This window comes from Lissotriton helveticus, chromosome 2_1 (assembly GCF_964261635.1).
Source record: "Lissotriton helveticus chromosome 2_1, aLisHel1.1, whole genome shotgun sequence".
In the NCBI taxonomy this organism is placed as follows: Eukaryota; Metazoa; Chordata; class Amphibia; order Caudata; family Salamandridae; genus Lissotriton; species Lissotriton helveticus.
Genome location: NC_136059.1, coordinates 1,962,230,287 through 1,962,256,746, shown reverse-complemented (window position 1 = coordinate 1,962,256,746; position 26,460 = coordinate 1,962,230,287). Strand labels below are relative to the sequence as shown.

The window sequence follows — 26,460 nt, the reverse complement described above, 5'->3', positions numbered from 1 at the left end:
TGGAAGCTACATTCTAGCCTTGTGCTGACTCTGCCCCCGGTGTGCTCCTTCCCTTTCTGTAAAAGCAATTGTGCTCCGCTTTCAGCAAGCAAGAGCATTCTTAATGGTCTCACTTGCTGAAAGGGGAGCATAGTTTGCTGTGTCCCGGGAGTGGGCACCCCGGGACATAGTAGGAGTGGTGGTGGTGGCAGTCCCCAGGACCATCTATGGCCTCCCCTTCTTTGGACGGCATAGCCCCAGGGAGGTGGCAGGCCCTGGGACTGCAGGGGTGCCCCACGGGCCCCTGCATTAACTTAATTTTTCCCCGTGGAGGTGGCGGATGCCAGGGCTGTGGGAGGGCCACATGGCCCCCCCACAACAATTGGAGATTTTGTGCAGGGGATCTGGTGGTCCCCAGGGCATGGTGTTTGACGAACAGGCAAACCCGCATTTATTTTGTTCAAAGCAATGCAAGCCCCAGGGAGGTGGTGGTCCCCAAGGCATAATAAGCACCTGGAGGGGGGCTTCTACACCCCCCTCTATTTTTAAAATGCCCCCGGAAACCGGCCCACCAGGTGGCCAATTAATAATGAGCCCACACTGGTTTTAAAAAAACAAAAAAACATTTCAGCTGGATCCACAGATCCAGCACGGCTCCAACTTAAATTCTTCTTTTAAAAAAAATGTTTTTTAGGCCCTGCGGGGTCCCTGTGTGCCTCATTAAATGACAGAATCAGTTATGAGGCATGAGGGAAGTTTAAAATGTGAGTGTTTTGTAAAGGTGGGTCGTTCTGAAGCTGAAAATTCAGCTTCTGTCGAAGAGTCCAGGCCACTCACTATTTGTAGGTCAATTCATATATCTGAACTTATCTGCTAATGAGGCAATAAATTGCTGCCCCCTCTCATCATCTTAGTCCTGGAGAGAAGCTGATCAGAAACAAACCCAAATTAAACCTAGTAATTGTCCCAGGCCTCATAATCTTACTTTTATGGTGTAACTCTCTCTCCTGTACAAATTCAACAAACCTCTATATGGTTCTCCATTTTATAAGGACAGTCATTAGAGGTTCACGGCAACAAAGAAGGTGCTGATACTGGTCCTTCAAGAAAGGGCAGCAACACTGGGAATGGCATAAAATGCACAGTGTCCACTTCTGGATTCAGATTAGCCATCATAGTTGAGATCAACAGTGTTAGGATCGTGATGCAAAGGCCTGATCATTGCAGTGCTTAATTTGAGCTGGTGGTTTCAGGTGCTTGGCACAGCATTGGCACTTGTGGCAATCTGCCAGAGGGTGGTGCTGTCTCATATGACCACAACAACAGTGAATCTTTCATTCAATATACATTAAAAATTACAACTACCTGCCAACCAAGCCATTCTTATAGCTTTGGGGGCCTGGAATAGCATGAATTGTCACACTTGTAGGAGTGTGATGATTAGTAGGGGTGTTATTACTATCACTGGCAGGCTGGCAGGGCAATGTGCGGTGGAAGCTGCAGTGGTCTCTGATGTAGATGAAAGTAGATGATCACAAGATACTTCTGGCTGAGTTACAGGATAGGTTTATTAAGATACAGCAGAGCACTACACCTCGCCAGATGACCAGACCATCAACTGACAAGTGTGGAACATTCAAGAACAAAGTAGAATGCACATAGGTATTCTGGGAGACTTAAGAGGTGTGAACATAGAGAAAGGTCTAATGACCAAAGGAGGCCATGTTGTGAGGAGTATACGTTTACTACAGTCTCCTGACGAGGGCCCTGGCACTTATTTACAAATTAAGCACTGGATCAGTGCCAATGACGCAAGTGCTAACAGCGGGACCCAGGGCAGGACTGGCCATAGCGGGCACCGGGCAATCCCCCGGTGCGCCGCAAGGGTGGGGACCGGTTTTGGGCCCCTGGGGGCCGTTTTGTTTCAGGGTCCCTTTGGCACTGTTCCAAAATCGGCCGAAAACCGGCCCCGGCAAGGAGCTTGGTGGTACCTCCAACCCCCCCGAGTGGGGAGGGGGGGCCGGCCGAGCACTTTGCCAGGGCCGGTTGTGGTTCCCAGTCCAGCCCTGGTGGGACCAATGGGCATGTCAGAGTCTGTGAGGTGAAAATTGCCAACATGGCTTACTGAAGGTCCTCAATTTGGGCCTGCTGTTTGCCAGCAGATTTAAAACACACTTCAAGTGAGTTTAATTACTCCCTGAAACTTCTGCATCTTTTATTCTTCACGTGAGAGCGCAATGAAAACCTCTTGTGCTATAATGAATTTTGGTGCTCCAGGAAAGAGCAGAGAGATAAACGGTTAAGGGGGGGTCCGAGGGGAAAAAATTATTATAGACCTACTGGTACCTAGTCCCCCAACTAGACACTAAAACACATGGAAGGTACAGAAGGTCTCCCCCTCGGCTCAGTTTTCACTCCGAGGCAACGACGGAGAGTGCGTGGCCTCCCTTTCTTCCTGAGCAGTGGCCAGGTGAGGTGAGGTTTTCTCTCCCCACAATAAGGGAGAAGATACACTCTTTTCAGTTTGGAAAGCAGATGTAGATCCCACTTTCACATCACTTAAGTAAGTGTTGCAGTAGCACCATAGGTCCTGACGAAAGCCCTTGAGGCTGAAACATGTTGACCGAATAACAACATTGGTGGGTAGCAATTCCTTACATGCTATCAGCATACTGTTTTTAACCATACCACTTTGATGGTCAGCCCTAATAAAGTATTTCATGACATCATCGTAGGTATTTTTAGAATCACTTGGATTATTTTCCTTTTCTTCTTCTTTTTCTTTGAGCACTGCAACCTCAACCCCTCCCGCTCATATACTGTCATCTGTTGGTGAAATGTTCTGGGTCCATCACTAGGCAGTCCTATGGATTGTTTCCAAGGCAGACCCTAGAGGACACCATTTACCAACATATACCCAGATGACGAGATTCCACTTATGAGTGGGCTGATGGGTATCTTTTTCCTCTCCTTGTGCATCTTCTCTTGTTTTTGTTTTCTTGGTTGTTTCCAGATTAACTGTGTATTCTGGGCATGTAAAGAGGACACTATTAGGTCCCAATAGAGAGATTTGCTATTTTCTTTTCTCTCCCTCTGTATTTCTGAGACCTACAGCTCCAGGAAAGAGAGCAAAACTTGACAGAGGCCCCTAACCTCCGCTCCATATAGGCCAGGGTAAGCTCAACATCATTCTCTCTCTGGGTTTTGGGGTGCATCTGAAAGCATAAGTCACACAAGGAAACAATGTGAGACTTCCCAAGGTATGAGAGGCAATTGGTATGAGGGTCTGTTAGATATCTACATACAACACTCGGTATGTGGCTTCTACCCTGAAAATTCTAGGGGTTACATGGTATTTTCTTTAAAAACATAATCTTGCTAAAGAAATGAGGAAAAACGCAATAAACTGTAGCTCAAGATCCTGCATCTGTACACGCGTCGAAAATATTAACTAACTCTACAAGAGACTAGGGTCTTATATAGTCCCGTTAAATCACTTCTCGTGAGGCCTCGCAAATCCGTACACAATGCTGGACAGCCTCACCCGATGCTAGTGAATTATTTTTTTGGGTAAAAAATAAAACTGCCAGGTCCAGCCGAGTATGTATCTGCCAAAGTTCATTACAACTGTAAATGAACATCTGTTCACAGCTTTCAGTTCAACGTCTTTCTGTAGCATATCCTGGTATGCAACATGGCGGTGGCACCACCACTACTTCAAGTGCAGAATGGAATAGCACCAGACACAAAACTATTTGAAAGTGTTGACAACAACAACAAAATACTAAAGCAATAAGTACGTTCAATTTAGGTCAATAAAGAACAAAAAAAATATTGGACAATTATATACTGCTATTGGTAAATCGACTACAATACTAAATCATACAATTCTCACCTCAAATACTGTTTCAGCGTGCTGGTAATGGTTTTCACCTCCCATTCTTCAGAATTTTCAAGGTCAACTTCATTGTATGTTTTTGCATCTGCAGTGAGTAGAAGGGAAAAGCAGAGAGGCATTTAAAAGCTATGCCTGAATGGCAGTTGCTGCGGGCAGCTTGACAAGCACATTCATACTTCTCAATTCAACTCAAACATCAAACTGCATACCTTCATTTTAAAGGCAAACTTTAAATGCAGCCTCTGAAGGGAGTCTACCAGAGGTACACATTAATGACGCTGCCAGGCTCTGCTGATGCGACCACGCGGAGAAAATACTTATAGTACAATCCATTAAAACTCACAAAACAAATATTTTTTAACTTTATATTTTAAAAAGTGTGTTGAATATTATTTTGGGCAGCCTGTTTAACACCCGGTGCTAATGTTAACAAGCTGTCATGTATCCATTCTAGCAATTACCACTTTGCATGCTGGATTGAAATGGAATGGATTGTGCTAGGACGCAATTTGCTCCTTTCCACACGATCCCAAAGGGGCCCTTCATTTGCAAAGTGGCTTAGCCACAGGTAAATGTGGGAACGTCTTTGTAGCTTTGCCAGCCTCATCCCGTCGTTTAGCAAACACATCATCAAGATGCACAGGGATTGCGAATCATATACGAAGTAGCACAGTCAGTACGTCCCACAAACATACTCCTTGGAAGATGGCAGCAGGGGCCCCAAACATAGCTGATACAAGAAAAACATCAATTTTGCCTGTGGACTGGTTCTGTGGACTGCAAGATTACTAAAATAGCAATACTGTGGTCACAGAGACTCTCCTTAAATGAGATGCAATAACTCCAGAGAGAATGGGGCCACTCCATCAGCCAATCTGTCGATTATCATGCAGGGACATTTTAATAGAATCATCCTTATTCAGAGTTCTGAGATTTTTACTCCAGAGACTGGAGCGGATGAAAAAGAGTTAATACTCCGTAAAACTGTGTTAAAAACTTATGAATACAAATTCCACAATATTATTTGCCTATAAGCTAATTTCCATGGTAATAATAATGTGCAAAAAACACTATCAAACTATGTTGAAATTAATTTTAGCCCATTACAAACACACCACAGCATCTACTTCTACAGAAGCTCCAGGTGGCACATTCTTTTCAAGGTTGAGCCTGGGCAGCGCATGCGCTGCTCTGCGAGGCATGCTGTAATGGAGTATGAACTTGTTGCCCTGCCCACTCTCAGTCCATATTTGTTTTTGGCTTGTGTCACTGTCTTTTGTAAATGCTGGCTTCTGATTTGTTAATAGGCCCTTTAGTCCCTTCTTAGTACGGTCTTGTCTTCATTTGTAACCTGCCATGAGGACTAGCCCCATTTACTTCTGTTGTTACACAGTATGTTTTATTTAGTCTATAAGCACTATTTTCTTTAATGAGATTATCCTACTACCGGCACAAAATGCTTTCTTGCAGCATTGAGTGTGCTTTCACTTTCCAAGCAGCCTGGGACAATGGTGGCCGCTTCTTTGAAATGAAATAGGTCTCACATTTACAAGAGTTTCAGCTATTGACATTGTAAATGACAATGCCTTTTATTTATGTGTTACATATCAAAACAGATAAATAAAAGGCATTCTCATTTACAATGCCAATAGCTAAAACTCTTGCAAATGCTTGTTTCTATTGTAGCCTGCCGTTCCTTTACCTAGCTTAACCTCCTCAGCAAAATTCCACTGTGGACGATTATTATAGCCAGGGATTCAAACCTAGTAAGAGAGAACCGCAACCAACAGCCTTCTTCCTTATTGAGTGATCCATTAACCAAAAAGAAAATCCACACACCTCCAGCGAGACCACTTGGATTATTACTATTATTATTATTATATGAAATTTGTAGCGCGCTCAGCTTACCCGGGGGCATCCCGGCGCGAACAGAACCAGATGGCGAGAGTCAGATCAGGACACTACTGTGGAAATAGATAGGTCTTAAGGAGTTTCCTAAACAGAAGTATCTTGGGCTCCGAACGAATCTTCAGGGGCAGAGAGTTCCACAGCGTCGCCACTTGCACTGAGAAACGCCTGCCCCCAGAACGAGCTCTCCTTACTCTTGCTGACTGCAGAAGATGTTTTAGGTCTGAGCGCAGGGGACGTGCGGGTTTATAAGGACGGGCCATATTACTAAGGATGGGGGGGCCCTTGCCATACAGAATTTTATGGGCCGTACATAACGCCTTAAACTTCACCCGCTCTTTCACGGGGAGCCAGTGAAGCGTCCTGAGGGCTGGAGCAGCAGACTGTCTTCTAGGAACATCCATTAGGACTCTCGCCACAGCGTTTTGCACCTGTTGGAGGGTTTTAAAAGTGGCTTCCGGAGCCCCAAGAAACAGCGCATTCCCGAAATCAAGCCTTGATAGAATTAGGCCACGCATCAGGAGCTTCCTAGCTGAGTCAGGAAGCAATGGTAGCACCTTACGGGCTGACCGCAGCAAGCCAAGACAAACCCCCGCGGTCTTCCTGGCGTGAGTCCGAAAGGACAGGTCTTCCTCCAACCACACTCCCAATGACTTGATCTCCTTCTTGGGAGATGGTGGGTCGCCAAGAGACCGGGCCAACAGCTAGCAATGATGGAGGGACTGGCATTACCCAGGAGCATCAGCTCTGTTTTTCCTCCATTCAGCTTTAAGGCGGAGCGAGACATCCAACTATAGACATTCGCAAGGCAGTCATGTAAAACTTCCGGATGTTCTGCCAACTGAGTGAGGCCCACCACCAGCTGAGTATCATCAGCATAGCTGATGATCCTCACCCCTGAAGGGGCAACTACTCTCTCAAGTGGAGTCATGTAAATATTGAATAAGGTAGGGCTCAATGATGAGATTCTCGCCTTAGAGGTGGTCGATCGGGCATTTTTAAGAGTAAACAAGTCAGTCACTGATCACCAGATGTAGCCATTTTTAACAAAATTCTATGACTTCCCATCCACTGCTTTGCAACAGAGGGACCACGTTCATATAAGGACAGCTGTTTTGGGGCAACAAACTTTACCCAGAGTTGTATGTACCCAATGTCCAAAACGGTGAATAGCTGTTTCAGTTATGTGGTGCTTTCTCCTATCTCCCAACTCTTCCACTGGCCTACTAAGTTACGCCAAATGGACTGAAAGGGGTGCCCCACCCACGAGGCAACACTGACCTGCAGTAGATGCTGTCTCCTAAACAGTGCTAGATTAAATCCTGTGGAGGCCCCTAGGCAGTCGAACTTTTGCCACCCCCCTGCAAATTATCTTCGAATACGTTTTTAGGTTTACCAACTAATAATTTTAATAAACTTATTTTATTACACAAAACTAAAAATTAACAATCATTAATGTAATTAAACAAAAAATAATTGGAAACAATTTAAGAAAGTTTGATTGCAATTTCTTTTCAAGATCAAATCAATATTATTTTGATCCGTTGTCGCAGGCCACTAAAAGAAGTGGGGCCCTATAGGCCAGTGTCTACTTTGCCTCTTTGGTAATCCAGAACTGCTCATAAAACACCTTGTCACCACTTTAGAAAGGAATAGCAAAGTTGGTACAAGAATTATTTCGAACATAAATCTTTAACTTGCAACCACAGTGAATTTCCCCTTTATCAGTGTGTGCATTGTACACCAGGTGATTTTAAGTAGCTGCTGACAGGCATAAGCAAACACAGTCGTGAATAAGGTATGATAACAGACAGAGCTGCACATGCCCTTAGCAATGACCTTTTTCTAATCTCAGCACAATATAATTCAAATTACATAACTGTATTAAAGGTAGTACGAAAATATCTTCACCACTGATATCTTCAGCACACATTGCCTGTGGGCTGCAAATTTGGTTTTGATAATACTTTCTTATTTAAAGTTACTGATTTAAGTTAACTTATATTTTACTTGGCTGAAATAGATCTTGCAATATGGGATGCTATGGAAAGATTGTAATCTAAAGTCACAGGCCATGTTTAGGAGGCAGGTTGAACAAATATATCTTTCACTTCTACTTTCCATTTCTGCATTCTGTGCAACGGCACAGCTGCCCTGCATACAGAAAGATGCCTCAACAGAATGACCGAGAGGGCAGTTGGAAATAATCAATTGTGTAACCCTGACAATAGAGAAGAAGTGGTTGGGCCTGCTAGAAGGCCACAGACATATTAAAGGTGAAAACACAAGACATCGAAGTTAAAAAGTGGGTTAGGAATAGCAGATGAAATGTATTCCTGACCTATAGACCTAAAAATATGGTCAGTCAGTCAGTCAAAAGCTTTTATTTCGGTTAAAAACCATAAAAAGGCATATTTACATACATCAGTGCTATTTATGTGTAATTATACATATTAAAAGTGTTAAAATACCTCATAGGTAGGACAAATATGGAAAAAACACTGGAATAAAAGACACAAGAGTGCTAAGTGCCAGGGAAGTGGAAACAAATATCATACAATATGAACTGGAGCACATAATACGTGTAAGGGTACAACATTATAGAGGGGTGAGAGACAGCACATGCTGTAGGACTACAGAGACGTAAAAGAGCAGACAGAGAAGGAATAAAGTATGAGAAAAAGGGGCAGAGTAATGCAAATATTCCCTCTGCTCAATGGAGTTTCAAGCAATTGGACGAACCTCTTCTCCTTCATAGCAAGCTTCACTCAATTATTTATTATTTACTATTTATACAATTTCTAAAGCGCGCTACCACCTGACAGGCATCTTGGCGCTAGTAACTCAGAGACCATATCAACACAGGAGGGGGTTAATGCACAGGCCTAGTTCTTGGGGAAAAGCCAAGTTTTAAGGTTCTTTCTGAACGCGAGGAGATCCTTGTGTTGCCGCAGTTCAAGAGGTAAAGTGTTCCACAGCCTGGCCGCAGCCACCCCAAATGTTCTGCCCCCTGCTCTGACTTTATTAAAGCGTGGTACTTTTATTGACATTCCTCTCGAAGAGCGAAGCGCTCTGCCCGGAACGTACCACTCAAACATTTGCTGAAAAGAGGTTGGTCCTTTTCCATGCAAGGCTTTAAATACTAGACACAGAGATTTAAATTTAATTCTCTGTGTCACGGGCAGCCAGTGCAGCTCCGTAAGTGCTCCAGAGGCAAAAGACCGCCTTGACCAGCCTAAAACCAGTTTAGCAGTGGCAGATTGTACCCGCTGTAGCCTGTCTAGCAGGAATTTAGGGGACTCGAGGAGCAGAGCGTTGCAATAGTCTACCCGGCTAAGTATCGTGCTTCGTGCTATCAGGGCGCTGGCTTAATGGGGTAAAAGAGGAAAGATCTTCCTCGGAAAGCGAATAATCGCCAGGCAGCAGCTCGCCACCTTCCCCACATGCACCTCCAAGGAGAGGTTACAATCAAATGTAACCCCTAGGTTACGGACTATTTTAACCGGCTGGCCGGGGTTGGGGAACTCTGGGGGCCATAGATTCATGGGCGGCCCCTCCCGTGTTCCTATGCGTCACGAAATGCATCAGTTCAGTTTTAGCAATTTTAACCTGTAAGGAATTCTCCTTCAGCCATTGTGACATATCTCCTAAACATCTATGAAACCCTTCTGCTGAGATGGACTGCTCTCCCTCCAGAGAGAGAATAAGTTGCGTATCATCAGCGTAATTGATGACTTTGATGTTCCCTTTTTTCTTCTGTCTCCCGTGATCGCCGCGTCACCCCCTCGCCACCCGTTTCCCGCCGCCGCGTCCTGGTAGCTCCGCCCCCTCACACCCCATTGGCCGCCCCGCTCCCACCTCCCAGCTGCTCCTCCCTCCCTCTCCCACTCATATGGAGGCCGCGCAGCGGTAGAGAGAACGACCTCTGACCCTGATTACCAGGCAGGTCGCTCCCCTCACCGCCACGCAGCCCCCTGTGTGACCGCTTCCCGCTGCTGCTGTGACCTGACTGCCTGTGACCGAGTGCTGTGTCCACCTTCTCTTCTGTACCCCGAGTGAGTGCCTGTGTCCGCCGTTTTTATTGTAACTGTTCCATTCTGTTGCCTGGATTTTTGCTCCCTTCACCTTTGCCCTGACTGTGTTCCCTTTTTTTCTTCTGTCTCCCGTGATCGCCGCGTCACCCCCTCGCCACCCGTTTCCCGCCGCTGCGTCCCGGTAGCTCCGCCCCCTCACACCCCATTGGCCGCCCCGCTCCCACCTCCCAGCTGCTCCTCCCTTCCTCTCCCACTCATATGAAGGCCGCGTAGCGGCCGCGCGCAGCGGGCGCGCCGCTGGTGCGCCGAAGGCACGCCAAAGGCAAGCCCGTCTGCGCCCGTCCGCGCATGAACCGCACCCAGCGCCAGGACCCCTGGCACCCAACGATGCCAGCATACACGACGGACTTACGACGCCGCCACCCTCAACGCAATCAACGCCGGCCGGAACACCGCCTGCTACCGAGCCACCCCGAGACGCACCCACGGACCCTTCACCTGCCAAGACTGCAAATTCACCTGCCTCCGGACCTGCACCGCTACCGCCAAGCCGAGCCCCAGCAGCAACCACCTCAAGTGCATCCTGCTCAACACCCGCTCCGTCCACAGGCACGCCGTCGAACTCTGGAACCTGCTCGACACAACAGCACCAAACGTCGCCTTCCTCACAGAAACCTGGATGAACGCCTCCTCAGCGTCCGACATAGCCATAGCCATCCCGGACGGATACAAAATCACCCGGAGGGACCGCGTCAACCAGACGGGAGGAGGCATCGCCATCGTACACAAGAACACCATCCGCATCTCGACGAACTCCGACGAAACCTTCACCGCCGCCGAACACCTCCACTTCCAGATACACACCGACCCCAAGACCACCCTCAGAGGCACCCTCATCTACAGACCCCCGGGACCACGCACACAATTCAGCGAAGACATCGCAGACTTCATCAGCACGCAAGCCCTCCCCTCCGCTGACTACATCCTCTTAGGGGACCTCAACTTCCACCTGGAGAACAACAATGACAGCAACACCACCACCCTGCTGGACAACCTCGCCAACCTCGGACTCAAGCAACTGGTGAACACCCCCACCCACTACGCCGGCCACACGCTTGACCCCGTCTTCTCCTCCAGCAAGCACATCTCCTTCAGCCACGCCACCGGACTCCACTGGACCGACCACAGCTGCGTCCACTTCAGCTTCAGAAGAACCACGACCCACCACCACCCGCAATAAGTCCCTCGCCGGAGCAAGATCACCGCCGAGCAGCTCACCGCCTCCCTCAGCCAGAACCCTCCCACCAGCACATCGGACCCCAACGAAGCAGCCAGCAACCTCACACAGTGGTTGACTGCCTGCGCCGATGACCTCGCACCACTAAAGAACCCTCCCAGCAGACCCGGCAGCAAGAAAACCCCCTGGTTCACCGACGAACTCAAGGACTCCAAGAAGAACTGCCGCACCCTCGAGAAAGCCTGGCGGCACGACCAGACCACAGACAACAGGTCCGCCCTCAAGCATGCCACCCGCAAACACCACCAGCTGATCCGCGCCACAAAGAAGACAGCACTCAAAGAACGACTGGACAACAACGCCCACGACAGCAAGGAACTCTTCAGCATCGTCAAAGAGTTCTCCAACCCCAGCGCCGGAAACAACGACTCGTTCTTCCACCGCAAGATCGCCGACATACACAACAGCTTCGACGCACAGACCATGCACCCTACCGCCGAACCAACGCCCGCCACCACCACCCTCTGCAACTGGACCCCGATCAGCACCCTAGACACCACCCGCACGATGAACACCATCCACTCCGGATCCCCCACCGACCCCTGCCCCCACCACATCTTCAACAAAGCCGACGCCATCATCACACCCCATCTCCGGGACATCATCAACACCTCCTTCCACACCGCCACATTCCCGGAGAGCTGGAAGCACGCCAAGCTCAGCGCCCTCCTGAAGAAACCAACAGCGGACCCCACCGACCTCAGGAACTTCCGCCCCATCTCGCTCCTCCCTTTTCCTGCCAAAGTCATTGAGAAGACCGTCAACAGACAGCTCGCCGCCTTCCTCGAGACGAACGGATGCCTCGACCCCTCGCAGTCCGGGTTTCGGGCCAACCACAGCACCGAGACCGCCCTGATCGCAGCCACCGACGACATCAGATCCTTGATCGACAACGGGGAAACAGCGGTCCTCATCCTCCTGGACCTCTCTGCTGCATTCGACACTGTCTGCCACCGCACCCTAGTGCAGCGCCTCAGCAACATCGGAATCCAAGAGAAGGCACTGGAGTGGATTATCTCGATCCTCGCCGGAAGAACCCAGAGAGTCCGCCTCCCCCCGTTCAGATCCGAGGCCACCAAAGTCATCTGCGGAGTACCACAAGGATCATCACTCAGCCCAACCCTCTTCAACGTCTACATGAGCCCCATCGCAGGCCAACACAACCTCAACATCATCTCCTACACCGAAGACACCCAACTGATCCTCTCCCTCACCAACGACCCCGCCACCGCCAGAGCCAGTCTACACGAAGGAATGAAAGACGTCGCCGAGTGGATGAAGAACAGCCGCCTGAAACTGAACTCAGACAAGACGGAAGTCCTCATCCTGGGATCATCCCCCTCCGCCTGGGACGATTCCTGGTGGCCCCCTGCCCTGGGCACCACTCCCATACCAACGGACCACGCACGCAACCTGGGCTTCATCCTGGACTCCTCCCTCTCGATGACCAGACAAGTCAACGCCGTCTCCTCATCATGCTTCAACACCCTGCGCATGCTCCGCAAGATCTTCAGATGGATCCCCACCGAAACCAGGAAGACCGTGACCCAGGCACTCGTCACCAGCCGACTGGACTACGGGAACACCCTCTACACCGGAACCACAGCCAAATTACAAAAAAGACTCCACGCATCCAGAATGCCTCCGCACGATTTATCCTGGACATCCCCCCACACAGCCACATCACCAGACACCTGAGAGACCTGCACTGGGTCCCCGTCAGCAAGAGAATCACGTTCAGACTCCTCAACCACGCACACAAGGCTCTCCACGACCTGGGCCCCAAGTACCTCAACGACCGCCTGACCTTCTACACGCCCACTCGCCAGCTACGATCAACCAGCCACGCCCTCGCCACCATACCACGCATCCGCAGAGCCACCGCCGGAGGAAGATCCTTCTCCTACCTGGCAGCCAAGACTTGGAACTCCCTCCCCATCCACCTTCGGCTGACCCAAGACCATCTCTCCTTCAGGAAGCAGCTCAAGACCTGGCTGTTCAAGCAGTAACGTACCCCTCTCCCCCCCCCAGCGCCTTGGGACCCTTCCGGGTGAGTAGTGCGCTATAGAAATGCCGTGATTGATTGATTGATTGAATTTGGCGCTCGATGATCGTCAGCAGGGGTCTCAGATAGACATTAAAAAGAATGGGGCTGATGGCCGAGCCCTGAGGCACCCCATGTGAGACAGGAGTAAAGGCAGATTGGTAAGGAGGAAGGGATACTGATTGCTGTCTCCCTGAGAGAAAGGAGTGAAACCATCTAAGGGCCACCCCCGTGACTCCCACTTCACTCAACCGTCTCAGCAAGATGTTATGGTTGACCGTATCGAAGGCGGCAGACAGGTCCAGCAGAATCAACACTGCTGCCTGGCCCCTGTCTGCCCGCCTCCCTTGAATAATATGGTTTTGAAATTATGTCAACTGCTATATTACAGCACCCATCCCTTAAAACATACTATGCCTACTTTTGATGATGAAAATAATTTGTCTATGCTTTGATCCCATACAGTCCTGTTGCACTTCAGCGAAATTGGGAATAAAAAGGTATTTTCAAAGTGTTTGAAAAGCACATAAAACATGCCAAAAGACTAATTTCATTGGGGGTTTCAGCAGGAAATCAATTAACTGGTGCAGCTGATACTGTATGTTTCGGCTAATTTAACCCCTTCGATGCTCATGACGAGCTCAGCTTGTCATGAGTTACGCCTCTCCTACGGTCATGACGAGCTGAGCTCGTCATGAACCGCGGGTTTTCGCAAAAGTTAGCGCACAGCGGGAAAATGCGCCGCACGCATGGGGTTAACAAAACCTTGCAATATAAAAATAAATATATAAAATATTTGAAAAAGGTGTACACAAAAAAGATACAATCCTACCCTTTGAATACATAATGTACACTACATTTCCAGAATTATAGTTTAACATTTAAAACATCCCACTTATGTAGTATATTCCACTTAAAAATGTAGTAGTTAATATAGTCTGTGAAAGACAAAAAACCTCTAAATCTTCATCGGCTTCCATGTCTCCGGTGGAGCTCATCCTCGAAAACTATGGACATTCACCAAGGGAAAATTCAAATTCAGGAAGATATAGGATGGATACTTACTTGCCTGCCACCAAAGAGGAAGCTGTCCTTCCAAGAGGCACTAGGCAGTCCTGTTCCTCAAAAAAGGAAGATGAAGAACATAGCCACTTGCCCTACACACCAGACTCCTCTACCACCACCGCCACCACCATCACCACCACCACCTGACCCAATTTATGCTTCACCTCCAGGGTCACAAGGTAAGATGAGGGGAGGGGGGTTACAAGGGCCATTAGGGGATCCTGATCCATGGGATGCAACAACACTGATCCACTTAACCTCAACGATCCAGATCCAAATCCCGTTCATCCCTCCCCTTCAGAAGATGCCACTTCTTATCAACAAGTTGTTGCTAGGGCAGCTACTTTCCACAATGCTGAGCTGCACAAAGAGTCCCTAGAACAGGACTTTTTATTTGACATCCTCTCTTCCACATAAAGAGGCACACAGTATGCTGGGGACATTTTTAAAGAGCCAGTCTGTGCCCAAATTTTAACCCAGTCGGTGGACACTAATTACAAGGGCGGCTATTTCTGACCCACTCTTTACCAGGGATCAAGTTCCACCTGACTCCATAGTTGCCACTATTGCACGTAAGAGAACTGACAGCCTGGCTGGCTACTGGGATACTGCACTTCCTGAAAAGGGGAGTAAGCACATAGATGCAGCTGGGAAGAGAGTTTCAGCACAGACAGCTAATAATTTCTGTATTGCCTATTCCCAACCCACTATGATAGAGCCCTTTGAGATGAGATGGATGAACTCTTAAAGTACCCCTGGTAGGAATACGGCAAAAGGGGAGAAAACGTTTTCACAGAGGATCAGATGATTACCAACAACTCCATCCGATGTGCACTAGATGAGGTGGAAGCAGCTGCTACAGCTGTTAATACCTGCACGATTCTTAGACGACACGCATGGCTGTGTTCAAACCAGAGGTCCAGCAGGTAGTGCTAAATATGCATTTTGACAAAGAGCTCCTTTTTGGCCCACAGGTAGACACTATTCCTGGTAAAATGAAAACGGATACTGATACAGCTAAGGCCATGGGAGCATTACAGACGTCAACTCCTAAGGGGTCCTTTCGCCGCACAGGCTATAGGGGGTGCATATAAATCCACCACTATAGACGCCCTCACTTCCTAACAAAAATAAGGCCGTTCTGCCAACAGTAAGGACTATTTTAGAGGTTCCTTCTGAGGCAGAAACAACAAGAGAAGGGGCAGGAGTGCCTCCACACGTGGATTAACACCCACTGCAAAGCAGTGACTACCCATTCCTTCCCCCACTGACCACTCCACACCTGTCGGGAAGACTAGAATTTTTCCACCCATTCTGGGAATCCATCACCACAGACCAATGGGTACCAGCCATTATCCGACATGGCTATTGTCTGGCGCGCATTACCACGCAACCTCGCAGTCACAGGTAATAAGAGGATCATCTTCAAATAATAACAATTCTTATTTGTAAAGCACAAACAAATCACCCCTCAAGGGTTTCAAGGAGCTGGGGGTGAGCAGGGAGATTAAGTGAGCTATTGACCAGAGTTGCATGATGCTGAGCTGAGGTTGGCGCAGGGGATCGAACCACGGTCCCTGCACTCTGGAGTCAGCCACTCTGGCAGCTACGCCACACCTCTTTCTCTTCTCAAGCACGAAGTCAAAGCCCTTCTGCTCAAAGAGGCTTTAGAACCTATCCCACTTCAACAGCAGGGATCAGGGATATATTCGCTATAGTGTCTCATTCCCAAAAAAGGATGGGTCAATGAGACAATCTTAGATCTCCGACCCCTCAACCATCCATTCAGAACATTTCCATATGGTTACTCTACAGGATATTATTTGACTTCTCTTCTGACGTTAAGGTAACACTGCACCTAAGGAACATCTATTTCCAAATACCAATACACACTGCAAATAACTCAGATTTGTCATAGCAGGCAAACATTACCAATTCAAAGTTCTACAGTTGGGGGTGACCACAGCACCTCAAGTTTTCACAAATGTTTGGCAGTAGTTGCAGCACATCTGTGAAGACAAAACATTCAAGTATTCCTATACCTGGATGATTGGCTTATCAAAGCCAGTACCCATCTACAGTGCCAACAGTACACTCAATTGGCAGTGGATCTACTTTACAGACTAGAGTTTAAAATAAATGGTCCCAAGTCTCATCTTCAACTTCCCCAATTCAACCTTACTTAGGAGCAATTCTCAACACACAGGACTAGTTTAACACAATCCCACTCAAGTTCAGAACTTAAAGGTAACTCAACCACAGTTCCAACAAACAAAACTCTCACAATTTGGACTGTGATGCATCTGTAAGGAATGACATTGACATAGTTCTTCCACGCAAGTTTACACATGCCTCCACTACAGCAATGTCTAGCTCGCCATGGTCTCAATCACAGGGTCACCTACAAGTTCTTGTGTTAGACTGCCGCACTCTCCGATTTCTGCAATGGTGGAACACCAACAACCTCCAACAAATGCAGCCTTTTCTAGATGCTGTTCTTTGCCTCACTTTCACCACAGATACATCAGAGATGGGTTGGTGTGCCCATCTACAAGCCCTCACTGTATATGGTCTGTGGGATACCAAACATCAATCCCCACATATCAAGTACTTGGAGCTTCAGGTGCTCTTCCTAGCACTAAAGGCTTTACTTCCTCACTTATCTCACAAGGTTGTCCCAGGCCGGACCGACAATATGAAAGCCACAAATAATATACAAAAACTGTCAACTGTCACAACTGTCTCAGATCATATGGAACTGGGCTCTTCACCACCATATTAATCTCATGGCGGAATATCTGCCAGGAGCAGACAGTTTTGCAGACCTGCTCAGCAAGATGCAGCAATAGACTCACGAGTGGGAACTTCACCCACAAGTCCTTCTTCCCAACTTTCAAAAGTGGAACTTTCCTCAACCAGACCTTTTCGCCACAGCCGAAAACACAAAATGCCCAAACTTCGCCTCCAGGTACCCACACCCAATATTTCAGGGCAACGTACTATGGATGAGTTGGTCAGGGATATTTGCCTATGCCTTTTCACCTCTCCCTCTCATTGTGCTTCGGGTTCGAAAACTCAGGCAAACATCTCTCATCTTGATCCTAGTAGCTCCCACTTGGGTACGTCAGCCCTGGTTCACAACACTACTAAATCTCTCAGTAGTTCCACACGAGAAGCTCTCCAACAGGCCGGACCTTCTCACTCAGAATCAAGGAAAATCAGACACCCAGAACGCAAAACTCTCCATTTTTCAGTTTAGCTCCTGAGGTCGTAGAGTTTGGCTCTCTAAATTTACCACAAGAATGTATGAACATTCTTAAGCAAGCACACAAACTCATAACTAGAGCATGTTATGCTGCAAAATGGAAAAGATTTGTTTGCTACTGCCAACCCCAACAAATTGATCCTATGAAAGCCACAGTGCAAGAAATTATCTGCTACCTATTTAATTTGCAAAATGCTAATTTAGCTTACACTTCTATTAGGTTACACCTCACTGCAATGGCTGCCTATCTTCAAAATAGACAGCATTTCTCATTGTTCAAAGTTCCAGTCATTAAGGCATTCAGGGAAGGTCTGAAAAGAGTCATTCCTTCTCGAATTTCTCCAGCACCCTTTGGTAACCTTAAGATTGTTCTAACCAGACTCAAGGGTCCTCCTTTTGAGCCTCTTCACTTATGCCCCCTTCAATTTCTTTCATGGAAAGTGGCATTCTTAGTTGCCATTGCCTCACTCAGGCGTGTTATGAGCTCCAGGCTTTAACCTTAGAAGAACCATTCTTGCATATACGTAGAGACAAGCTGGTTCTTCGTACTAATCCTCAATTCCTACCTAAATTAGACTAAGTTTCACCTTAATCAATCCATTGAGTTCCCAGTTTTTATCTCTAACCCCGATTCTGTGGCAGAAAGAGCTCTTCATACCCTAGATGGAAAAAGAGCTGTAACTAAAACTTTCAGGAAAACAAAGCAATTCTTTATAGCCTTTTCTCCACCTCATAAAGGCAACCCTATATCCAAATCAGGTATAGCCTGATGGATAGTATTCAAACTTGCTACATTAAGGCCAAAAGACTTAACTGTTACTCCCAGAGCACACTCCACTCATAAAAAGGTAGCTACTGTGCCCTTTTTAGGAAATCTTGTCAGAGCTGGTATTTATAAGACAGCTACGTGGTCTACCCCCACACATTTATCAAACACTACTGTGTAGATGTTTTAGCATGGCAAAAAGACAATGTAGATCAGGCAGTACTACGTAGCCTTTTTCAAACTACTGCAACTCCCACAGGCTGGCCGCTGCTTCTTAGGAGGGTCTGCTTTACAGTCTATGCAGAGCCTGTGTATCTACAGCAACACGTCATTGAATGGATTGTGTTACTTACCCTATAAGCATCTGTTCATGGCATGTAGTGCTGTAGATGCACATGCACCCTCCATATACCCCGGGCGCCTGTGGTCATTGTAGTTACATTACATACTTATGAGATATGCTTACATTTAGCATGGACATCCTTGTTCTTACAACCTCTTTGCACTCCTTTCTCTACCCGCCTGTGGGAAAACAATCTAACGAAGTAGTCCATCCCCATGTGCTGTTTTACCTAGAGGAGAAGTCCCTCAGTCTCGTGACTTGAAAGACTTCTTTGAAGAAAAACAAACTGCACAACTCCAGGCCCAAAACTAGATGGCAGGAGTATGCACAGCATGTGAATCTACAGCACTACATGTCACAGATTCTTACAGGGTAAGTAACACTATCCTTATGAACTTACAAGTTATAAAGAAAAATTGCTTTCTTGCTTATACCTGCTTTCAGTGTCATAACAGGAATTTACAGGGGTCTCATTGGCTATGTGGATGAAACTCTTGATTCACAACAAATTAAAATAAATATATAAATATGTATTTATTAATTACTGCAGGCTTTTTTCTTGTTGTCTGCACTTGATTTCAGGACAGTACACAAAAGGTATGTTGGTAGAGTAGATGTAATCCTCATCAATAGGGCAGCTTTGCTGTGAGAGAGAAAGTTAGACAAGCAAACAGTCTTACCTCATTTCCGTTACTATTCACCCTGATTGGCTTTAACATGGAGTGTATACCTACAGTGATGAATATAGATTTATGGGACAAGAATAAAGAAGAACTATACAACAATGGGTAACATTTACAAAAACTGGATCCCTAAATCATTTGAACAAATGAAAACTGACTTTGGTCTGCTTGGCAATGGAGGGATTCTGATGCTGCCAGGCATGACACAGAGTGTCCCATTGAGTGATTCAGAAAGTAGTGACCAGACCACTCACGTCCTTCAAGAAATATATTCAGGGTAGAGAGAAGAACACAGGATTTATACTGTAAATCTACAAGCCTCTAGCTCAGACCACTGGGGTATGATGGGGGGGGGGAATCAATTGAGCAAAGGGTCTCGAAACAGGATATTGGTAGCAAGTTGAAACAGGAAGACTGGAAGGACATCAAGGAAAGAACTCACTATACAAAACGATACTGTACTGCTACTACTTATTTTAAAAACTCTACAAATGGAAGTCTGATATACACTAGCATGGGCGTTGGGAGAAGGAACTATGGTACATGTTTTATGGAGCATCTAAAGCTATCACAATACAAGGAATAACCACTGTCTACACATGAGTAAGTATATGACCTTACTCAGCCAAAGAACCCAGACATAGGGGAATTAGAAGTCACAATCCATACAGTATTTCTGTACAATTCCATGAAAGGAAATCAAATTTCACTACCCTTTCTTGATGCAAAGCAGCCCATAAGTACTCAGTGGGGGTCACTGTTGATCTAGGTTGTCAATGACTGGTAACAAAGAAAATGGCATTATTGGGAATGGAGGAACTGTCCCAAAATATTGAGAAGAGTACATTAGATTCAGAGGTGTAAAGGGAACCCTGCTTGCATTACCTACTATAGAACTTTGTCAACATTCATGCTTTGTTACCTGGAAACGGCAAGAATAAGCACACAGGATTTAGTTTTTTTTTACATTTTTCATGAAGTCTTACCAAAAAGTAAGGAATTCACCAGCATATGGCGTCTGCTTCAAAGGCTTAGCCACAGGCTCTAAGGATCACTCTAGAAGACACTGATGCCTACAAAAGTTACATATTTTGTAAGCATGTTCCACAGAAGGACAGGTGAACCAGTAAGAGTTCTTAAGTGTGCTTTGAGGGCTGCCAGGAGACCAATAGGTCTCCTCTGAAGTCCCATGCTTATTGTTGAGAATTACCACACCCTAAGACACCTTGGCCCTGTAGACAGAGACTAGCTTCTAGAAAAGGTTTCCAGTATTTGCAAGTAGTCCCATGCGAGGGATTTTTTGTTTTGAAGTGCAACAACATTTTGAGTTTCTGGGCCCCCTGTGGTTGCTAGGCAACCTAGTTAATAGATGAAATACGATTTCCAGAGAAATGCTCACTGGTGTAGTACTGATTATTGTTGTGTATGTAAAAGCCTACACATATGACTTGGTAATGGTGAATGTTTGTGGTAGAATCTTACAACGCATGTGCACAAGGTGATATCTATCCCAGTGTTTCTCAAACTGTGAGCCGTGACTTACTGGCAGGTCGTGAGCTGGATTTTGGTGGGCCACAAAATTTTAAGCAGTAAATAAAGATGCCTTTTAATTCTGTATTTATCTTGCCAAATTTGCTGTGCTACAGAGACAGAGGTAAAATGTCACGCTATGTCTCCTGACAAATTGCTGCTTATTGTTTTTACATGGATCTTCGTGTTTACAAATTCCTCTGACTTTGCAGTCAGAGAAGGAAATGTAAAGTGAATTATGGACAATCTTGCTGTAGTACACGCAGTGTGAAAGGAAAGGCTGTAGGATGTCATTATGTTTAGTAAAAAATGCTGTTCACATTCAACAGTTAGGAACATTTTTTGTAATTCTGAAGTGTAATGGAAACAAAGATTTTTGCAGGAACAAAACAAATCAAGACACTTGGTGATACACAAATGATAACTATTCACTGAAACACTATTGCCACACATTATCATTTGTGTGCAATATAGTTTTATCTGTAAAACCGTATGCAAGAAATTGTGAAAAGCAATCTGCCAGTACCCAGAAATTAAGTCAAATATGCTGAGGAACTTGATAGTTCCCAACTTATCTATGAGCTGATCAGCTTCAGGGGATAGGGTGTGCGTCAGTCTTGGTGACCGCATTAAGCCCCTGGCAATCCACATAAGTTCTGCGGTGGCACCCGGAGGAGCAGCCTTGGGGACCAACAGCACTGGCTGGACCAAGGGCTGTTTGAGGGCTAAATAACCCATAACTCCAATATTTTAGACACTTCCTCCTTAATGCTGGCTCTCACCTTGTCATTCAGCCTCTTTAATGGCATGCTGTCCCCAGTATCAATATCATGAGTGGACCCTATAGTGAATTCTGGAGTGAGGGAGAAGAGAAACTAGCAGCAGTCTCTCTGCTGTTCTAGGGTCAGTATAGGGGAGAGACCGACACCCTACACTGACCCAACCTGCTCCTTGGAATAAAGGAGTCAGAGAGAGTATCACTCTCCTCTTCCACTTCATCATCCATGCCCAGTAGCATGGTTACTTCAGACCGTTCTAATATGTAGTTTATGGTGACTGACTTGCAAAACCCTTAAAGGGTTCCTTGGAGGTCACCTACCTGGTGGGGAGCCACCGGGTAGGTGACCTCACTCTTGCTCTTTTCCACCTCATAGGGCCCAGAACAGCAGACCTGGGCTCGACAGGATCAATCACCAACACATTTTAGCCATGTTGAAACTCGACCAGAGTGGCCTTCTGGTCATACCACCATTTAATAACCTCCTGGCTGGCTTCTAGATTTGCATTGGCTTTCTTCCATAGGACTTCATCTGGGTATGGAGTGCCAGTATGTAGGTGATCACACCCTGGGGGGCCTTCCTAGGAACTTGCTCCCAGCCCTCCTTCACCCGACTGAAAGGTCCTCTCACAGGGTGACCATACAGAAGTTCAAAGGGGCTGAACCCAAACCCCTTCTGCGGTACCGCCCTGTAAACAAACAAAAGGCATGGCAAGGGGACAGCCTGCTTCCACATCAAGGGCTCTGATAGGCCCATGATCATGCATTTGAGGGTCTTGCTGAACTTTTCAACAAGCCTGTTGGTTTCGGAGTGGTAAAGAGTGGAGAACTTGTAGATCACCCACACTCCTTCCACATGGACTTCATGTACCCCGACATGAAGTTGGGACCACAGTCAGATACTACCTCCTTGGGGAACCTTACATGGGCAAATAACCCCATCAGTGCCCTGGACACCGCAGGTGCAGTCAACGTCCTCAGAGATATAGCCTCTGCGTACTGAGAGTCATGGTCGACCAAGATCGGGATGAACCTGTTGCGGAGGGCTGTCTTGTGGTCCAAAGGCCCGACAATGTTGTTGGCCACTCCTCGAAAGGAGTGCCAACCACAGTGAGTGACTGCAGGGGAGTTTTGTGATTACCTCCTGACTTGCCACTGGCCTGGCATTACCTGCAGAATGAATCTGAGGCCATCCTTATGTGGAGCCAAAAAAGTGGTTGACAAGCCTCTCAAAGTCCTTGTCCTGCCCCAGATGACCTGCCGGGGGAACATCATGAGCCAGCTCCAGGCAGAGAGCCCTGTAGCACTGGAGGACCACAGACACATGGGTTGCGCCAGTCCCAGAAACCTTGGACTCGCTATACAGGAGACCATCCATCAAGCGAATACCAGGGGTGTCGCCAGCTGCCTCGGCCTGCCGCTGTAGGCCCACAAAAGTAGGGTGCTCTATCAGTGCCTTGTAGAACTCCTCCCTGGTGGGAACCCCTTCCTGCTGCCTGCCAGTCAGCTCGGGTAGGTTCCCCATGGTGGCTATGTGCTCCCCTGTAAGTTCCAGGACATCATCCTCAGGCTCAGCCTTCTTCCAGACCATGGGAGTTTTAGGAGCCAGTTTCTCGTGCCTCTTTCCTTTCCTCTTTTTGGCAGGCAACTGGGTCATTCTTCCTGGCACAAGACCCTCCTGACTACCCTCTTGTTTGGCAAAGGACTACATGGTCAGGCACACCCGTTCAGGCAACCCTAACATCACCAAGTGCGACATGAGCTCACCCTACTTCCAGATGGTGTGCTCTAGGTCATTACAAAGCAGACAATCCACAAGCATGGATGGACTTACAGCAACCCAAAAGGAACCTGAGACCCTCCTTCCTTCACACTCAAAGAAGACCAGATCCACTGGGCAGTAACTATCATTATTGTCGGCTGCAATACCCTGGTGGAATGCATTAGGGACTAACCGCTCTGGGATCACCAGATTACATCTGACAGTTGTCGTGGTGGCTCTAGTGTCTCTCAGAGTCTCCACCCTCTGTCCATTGATGGTGATCCACTTCCTGTATTTCCTAGTGTTACTAGGCATGTGAGTTCTCTGCACCATCTCTCTATCACCCAGGGACAGTAGGGTAACCTCTATGCTGCCTCCCACACAATATGGGAAAATCCCCTCCCCAAGCACTACACTAACCATCCCCAGTGTATGCCCACCAGTGCGGGGCTCTGTCCACTTGGCACCCCCCTTATAGTGCCCAACCTGTTGAAACTCATAGCAAATGGGGGTTTGTAAGACCAGTCAGCCTTAGGATGGTCTTCCCCAAATATTGTGCCTTTCTCCCCCATTTTTTCTGACGACGTTTTTGCTGGCCTTAGGAATGTACACACTTTACCACTGCTAACCGATACTCAACTGCTTGTGCTCTTTCCTCTAAACATGGTCATCTTGGCTTACCCCCCCAATTGTCACATTTAATTTACTTGTAAGTCCCTAGTAAAGCGGTATTACATGTACCCAGGGCCTGTAAATTAAATACTACTAGGTGGGCCTGAAGAACGGAGTGTGTAACCCACTTAAGTAGCTTTTTATACATGTCTCAGGCCTGCCCTTACAGAGCATATGGGTGCAGTTGTATACTGCTATGTAGACATGGTAAAATAAACCTTTTGCCAGACCAAAACCTTCTTTTTTATTACATATAAGTCACCCAAAGGGTAGGCCCTGGAAAGCCTAGAGGGCAGGATGAAATGTATTTAAAATGTAGGACATATACTCTTGAGTTTTACATGTCCTGGTAGTAAAAAGCTCTTAAATTAGTTTTTCACTAAGGCCCATCTCTCCCACATGATAGCATTGGAGTTGTCTTATTATATTGTATAAGTGTAATTTCCAAATGGGAAGAGATAACAAGTTCATGGTTGAGGTCTCTGGAATCACAATTTTAAATCCTAACTTATGGTAAAGTTGGATTTTAAATTGCAATTCTGAAAAGTCACTTTTAGAAAGTTGGCATTTTCCTGCCTTAGCTAGTGCCTGTATAATGTCTCTGGTCACATGGCTGGGTGTACCCGACAGTTGAGCTTTGTGTATTCCTCCTAGACAGCCACCCACAATAGGGAGCTTAGTTGTGCCTGGATGGGCCATCATTGGCAGGATGGAAGCCAGGAGCTGGACACATCCCTTCTTAATTTAATAGGCTGTGTGCTGCCTCCACACAAAGGGCTGCAGATGTTCTGTAGCTAGTCTGAAGCTAGATCAAGGAATGCAGGATCCCTAGGGACTTCAAAGAGGAACCTCTAGTAGCTGCCCCCCCTTCATAGGCACAAATGGTATAAATACTGGACCTCAGACACCACCTCTTCAGTACACTTCTGGACCTGTGGATATACTACCAGGAAGAAAGATTGCTGTGCTGCTGAATGATTACACTCTGCTGGACTCCTGCTTTGCTGTGCTGACCTGCTGTCGGATGCCCTCCTACCTGGCTGAGAAAGATTGGAACAGCATCTCTTGAACCCAGAACCCTACAGTGACTCCAAGGGCTAGTTGGAAGGCCTCCTGACTTGAGCCTCAGGGACAAAAGACTCCATCAACTTTGCACCTGCAATCTAGGCCGGGACCCTCTGAAGTGCGCCTAAGGTGCTTTGCCATCCTCTGTGGATCCAGTGAAACTGCGCATCTTCTTGGCTGTGCAATGCAATCCAGGGCACAACCAACGCATCTCTGCTGCTGCGTAGATTAGACCTGTTGCAAAGACTAGCATAACCTTAAGAACTGTCACTGCCTGATGAATTCTCAGCTCAGGCCTTCACCTCCCTCGTTGATGGCAGCATCGACTACGCCAGACTCTGCAGCACAGCTCCTTGGACCCAATGTATCGCCCCTACTGCACTACACATTCCCGACTCCGGATTTCGTATCACAAGCCCTCATCATTGGAATCTTCAATGACTACACACAGGACCTCGAACTGCAGCCTCACCACATCTGGGAACAAATGCATCGCTTTGGCTGTACAACACATCTTTGATGTGGATCCTCGCAACGCTCTACAAACCAGGATTGAAGGTACTTTGTTCAGTGAGCCTAACTGTGTCCCTGTAGCCAGCCCACGCTTCATCAAGGTTAACCTGAAGTTGTGACTTTGTCTCATCCAGCGTGACCAGATATCCACAGTTGGTGCTTTTCACCTTTTTGCCGCTATTCTTGCTAAAATCTTTCAAACTGAATATCTCTGGTTCTACTGATTGGATTTTTGTCATTTTAGTCTAGTTTTATTTATGAAAAATTCCTCTATATTTATAACTTTGCTGTGTTCTCCTTTTGTGGTGTATTCTCACTGTGTTATTGTTTGAGGTGTTGTACAATATTTTACATATTGCCTTTAAGTTAAGCCTGACTGCTCTTTTCCAAGCTACCCAAGGGTTGAGCACAGGTTAATTTAGGGGTTGCTTGTTACTTCACCCGGAGAAGAATTGTGGTAGCTGCTTGAAAAGGATTTCATCCCCTCAACCAGTAATCCAATTTCTCACAGGGTGTCTTCCCTGATGGCTTAATAACAGGAAACCAATTCCTTCTATTGTTCAGGTGGGGATTGGGATTTCTGACCATGAGAGCTAGTTAGAGAACTCCTGGTTTTTATGCTCAACTCCCCCCTCATTCTTCTGGTGGGGGCCCTGTCCACCCCTGTGGTGATATCCCCATATACCTTCCCTGGTGCTGAGCCAGTGGTCTGCCTCCTTGGCAACTCCCTGGGGTCAGTGAGCTTACAGTCAATAAGGTGCTGGGGAAGATCTGAAAAACAAAGACTGAACACGTGCTATTGCACAATCAAATAGTACAGCTCCCGATAATCCTTTACTTCACTGACCTTCACCCACC

The 26,460-nt window shown here is 47.0% G+C and overlaps 1 protein-coding gene across 2 annotated transcripts in view; it reads right to left on the bottom strand.

Annotated features, from left to right (window-relative positions):
- The window catches only part of ARHGAP10 (Rho GTPase activating protein 10), a 998,059-nt gene that overhangs the window by 336,225 nt on the left and 635,374 nt on the right, over nucleotides 1–26,460 (bottom strand). For both annotated transcript variants that reach the window (XM_078676901.1, XM_078676902.1), the window contains exon 15: nucleotides 3,875–3,962. In XM_078676901.1, the coding sequence (XP_078533027.1) occupies nucleotides 3,875–3,962 (88 nt within the window). The remainder of the gene's footprint in view (nucleotides 1–3,874; nucleotides 3,963–26,460) is intronic.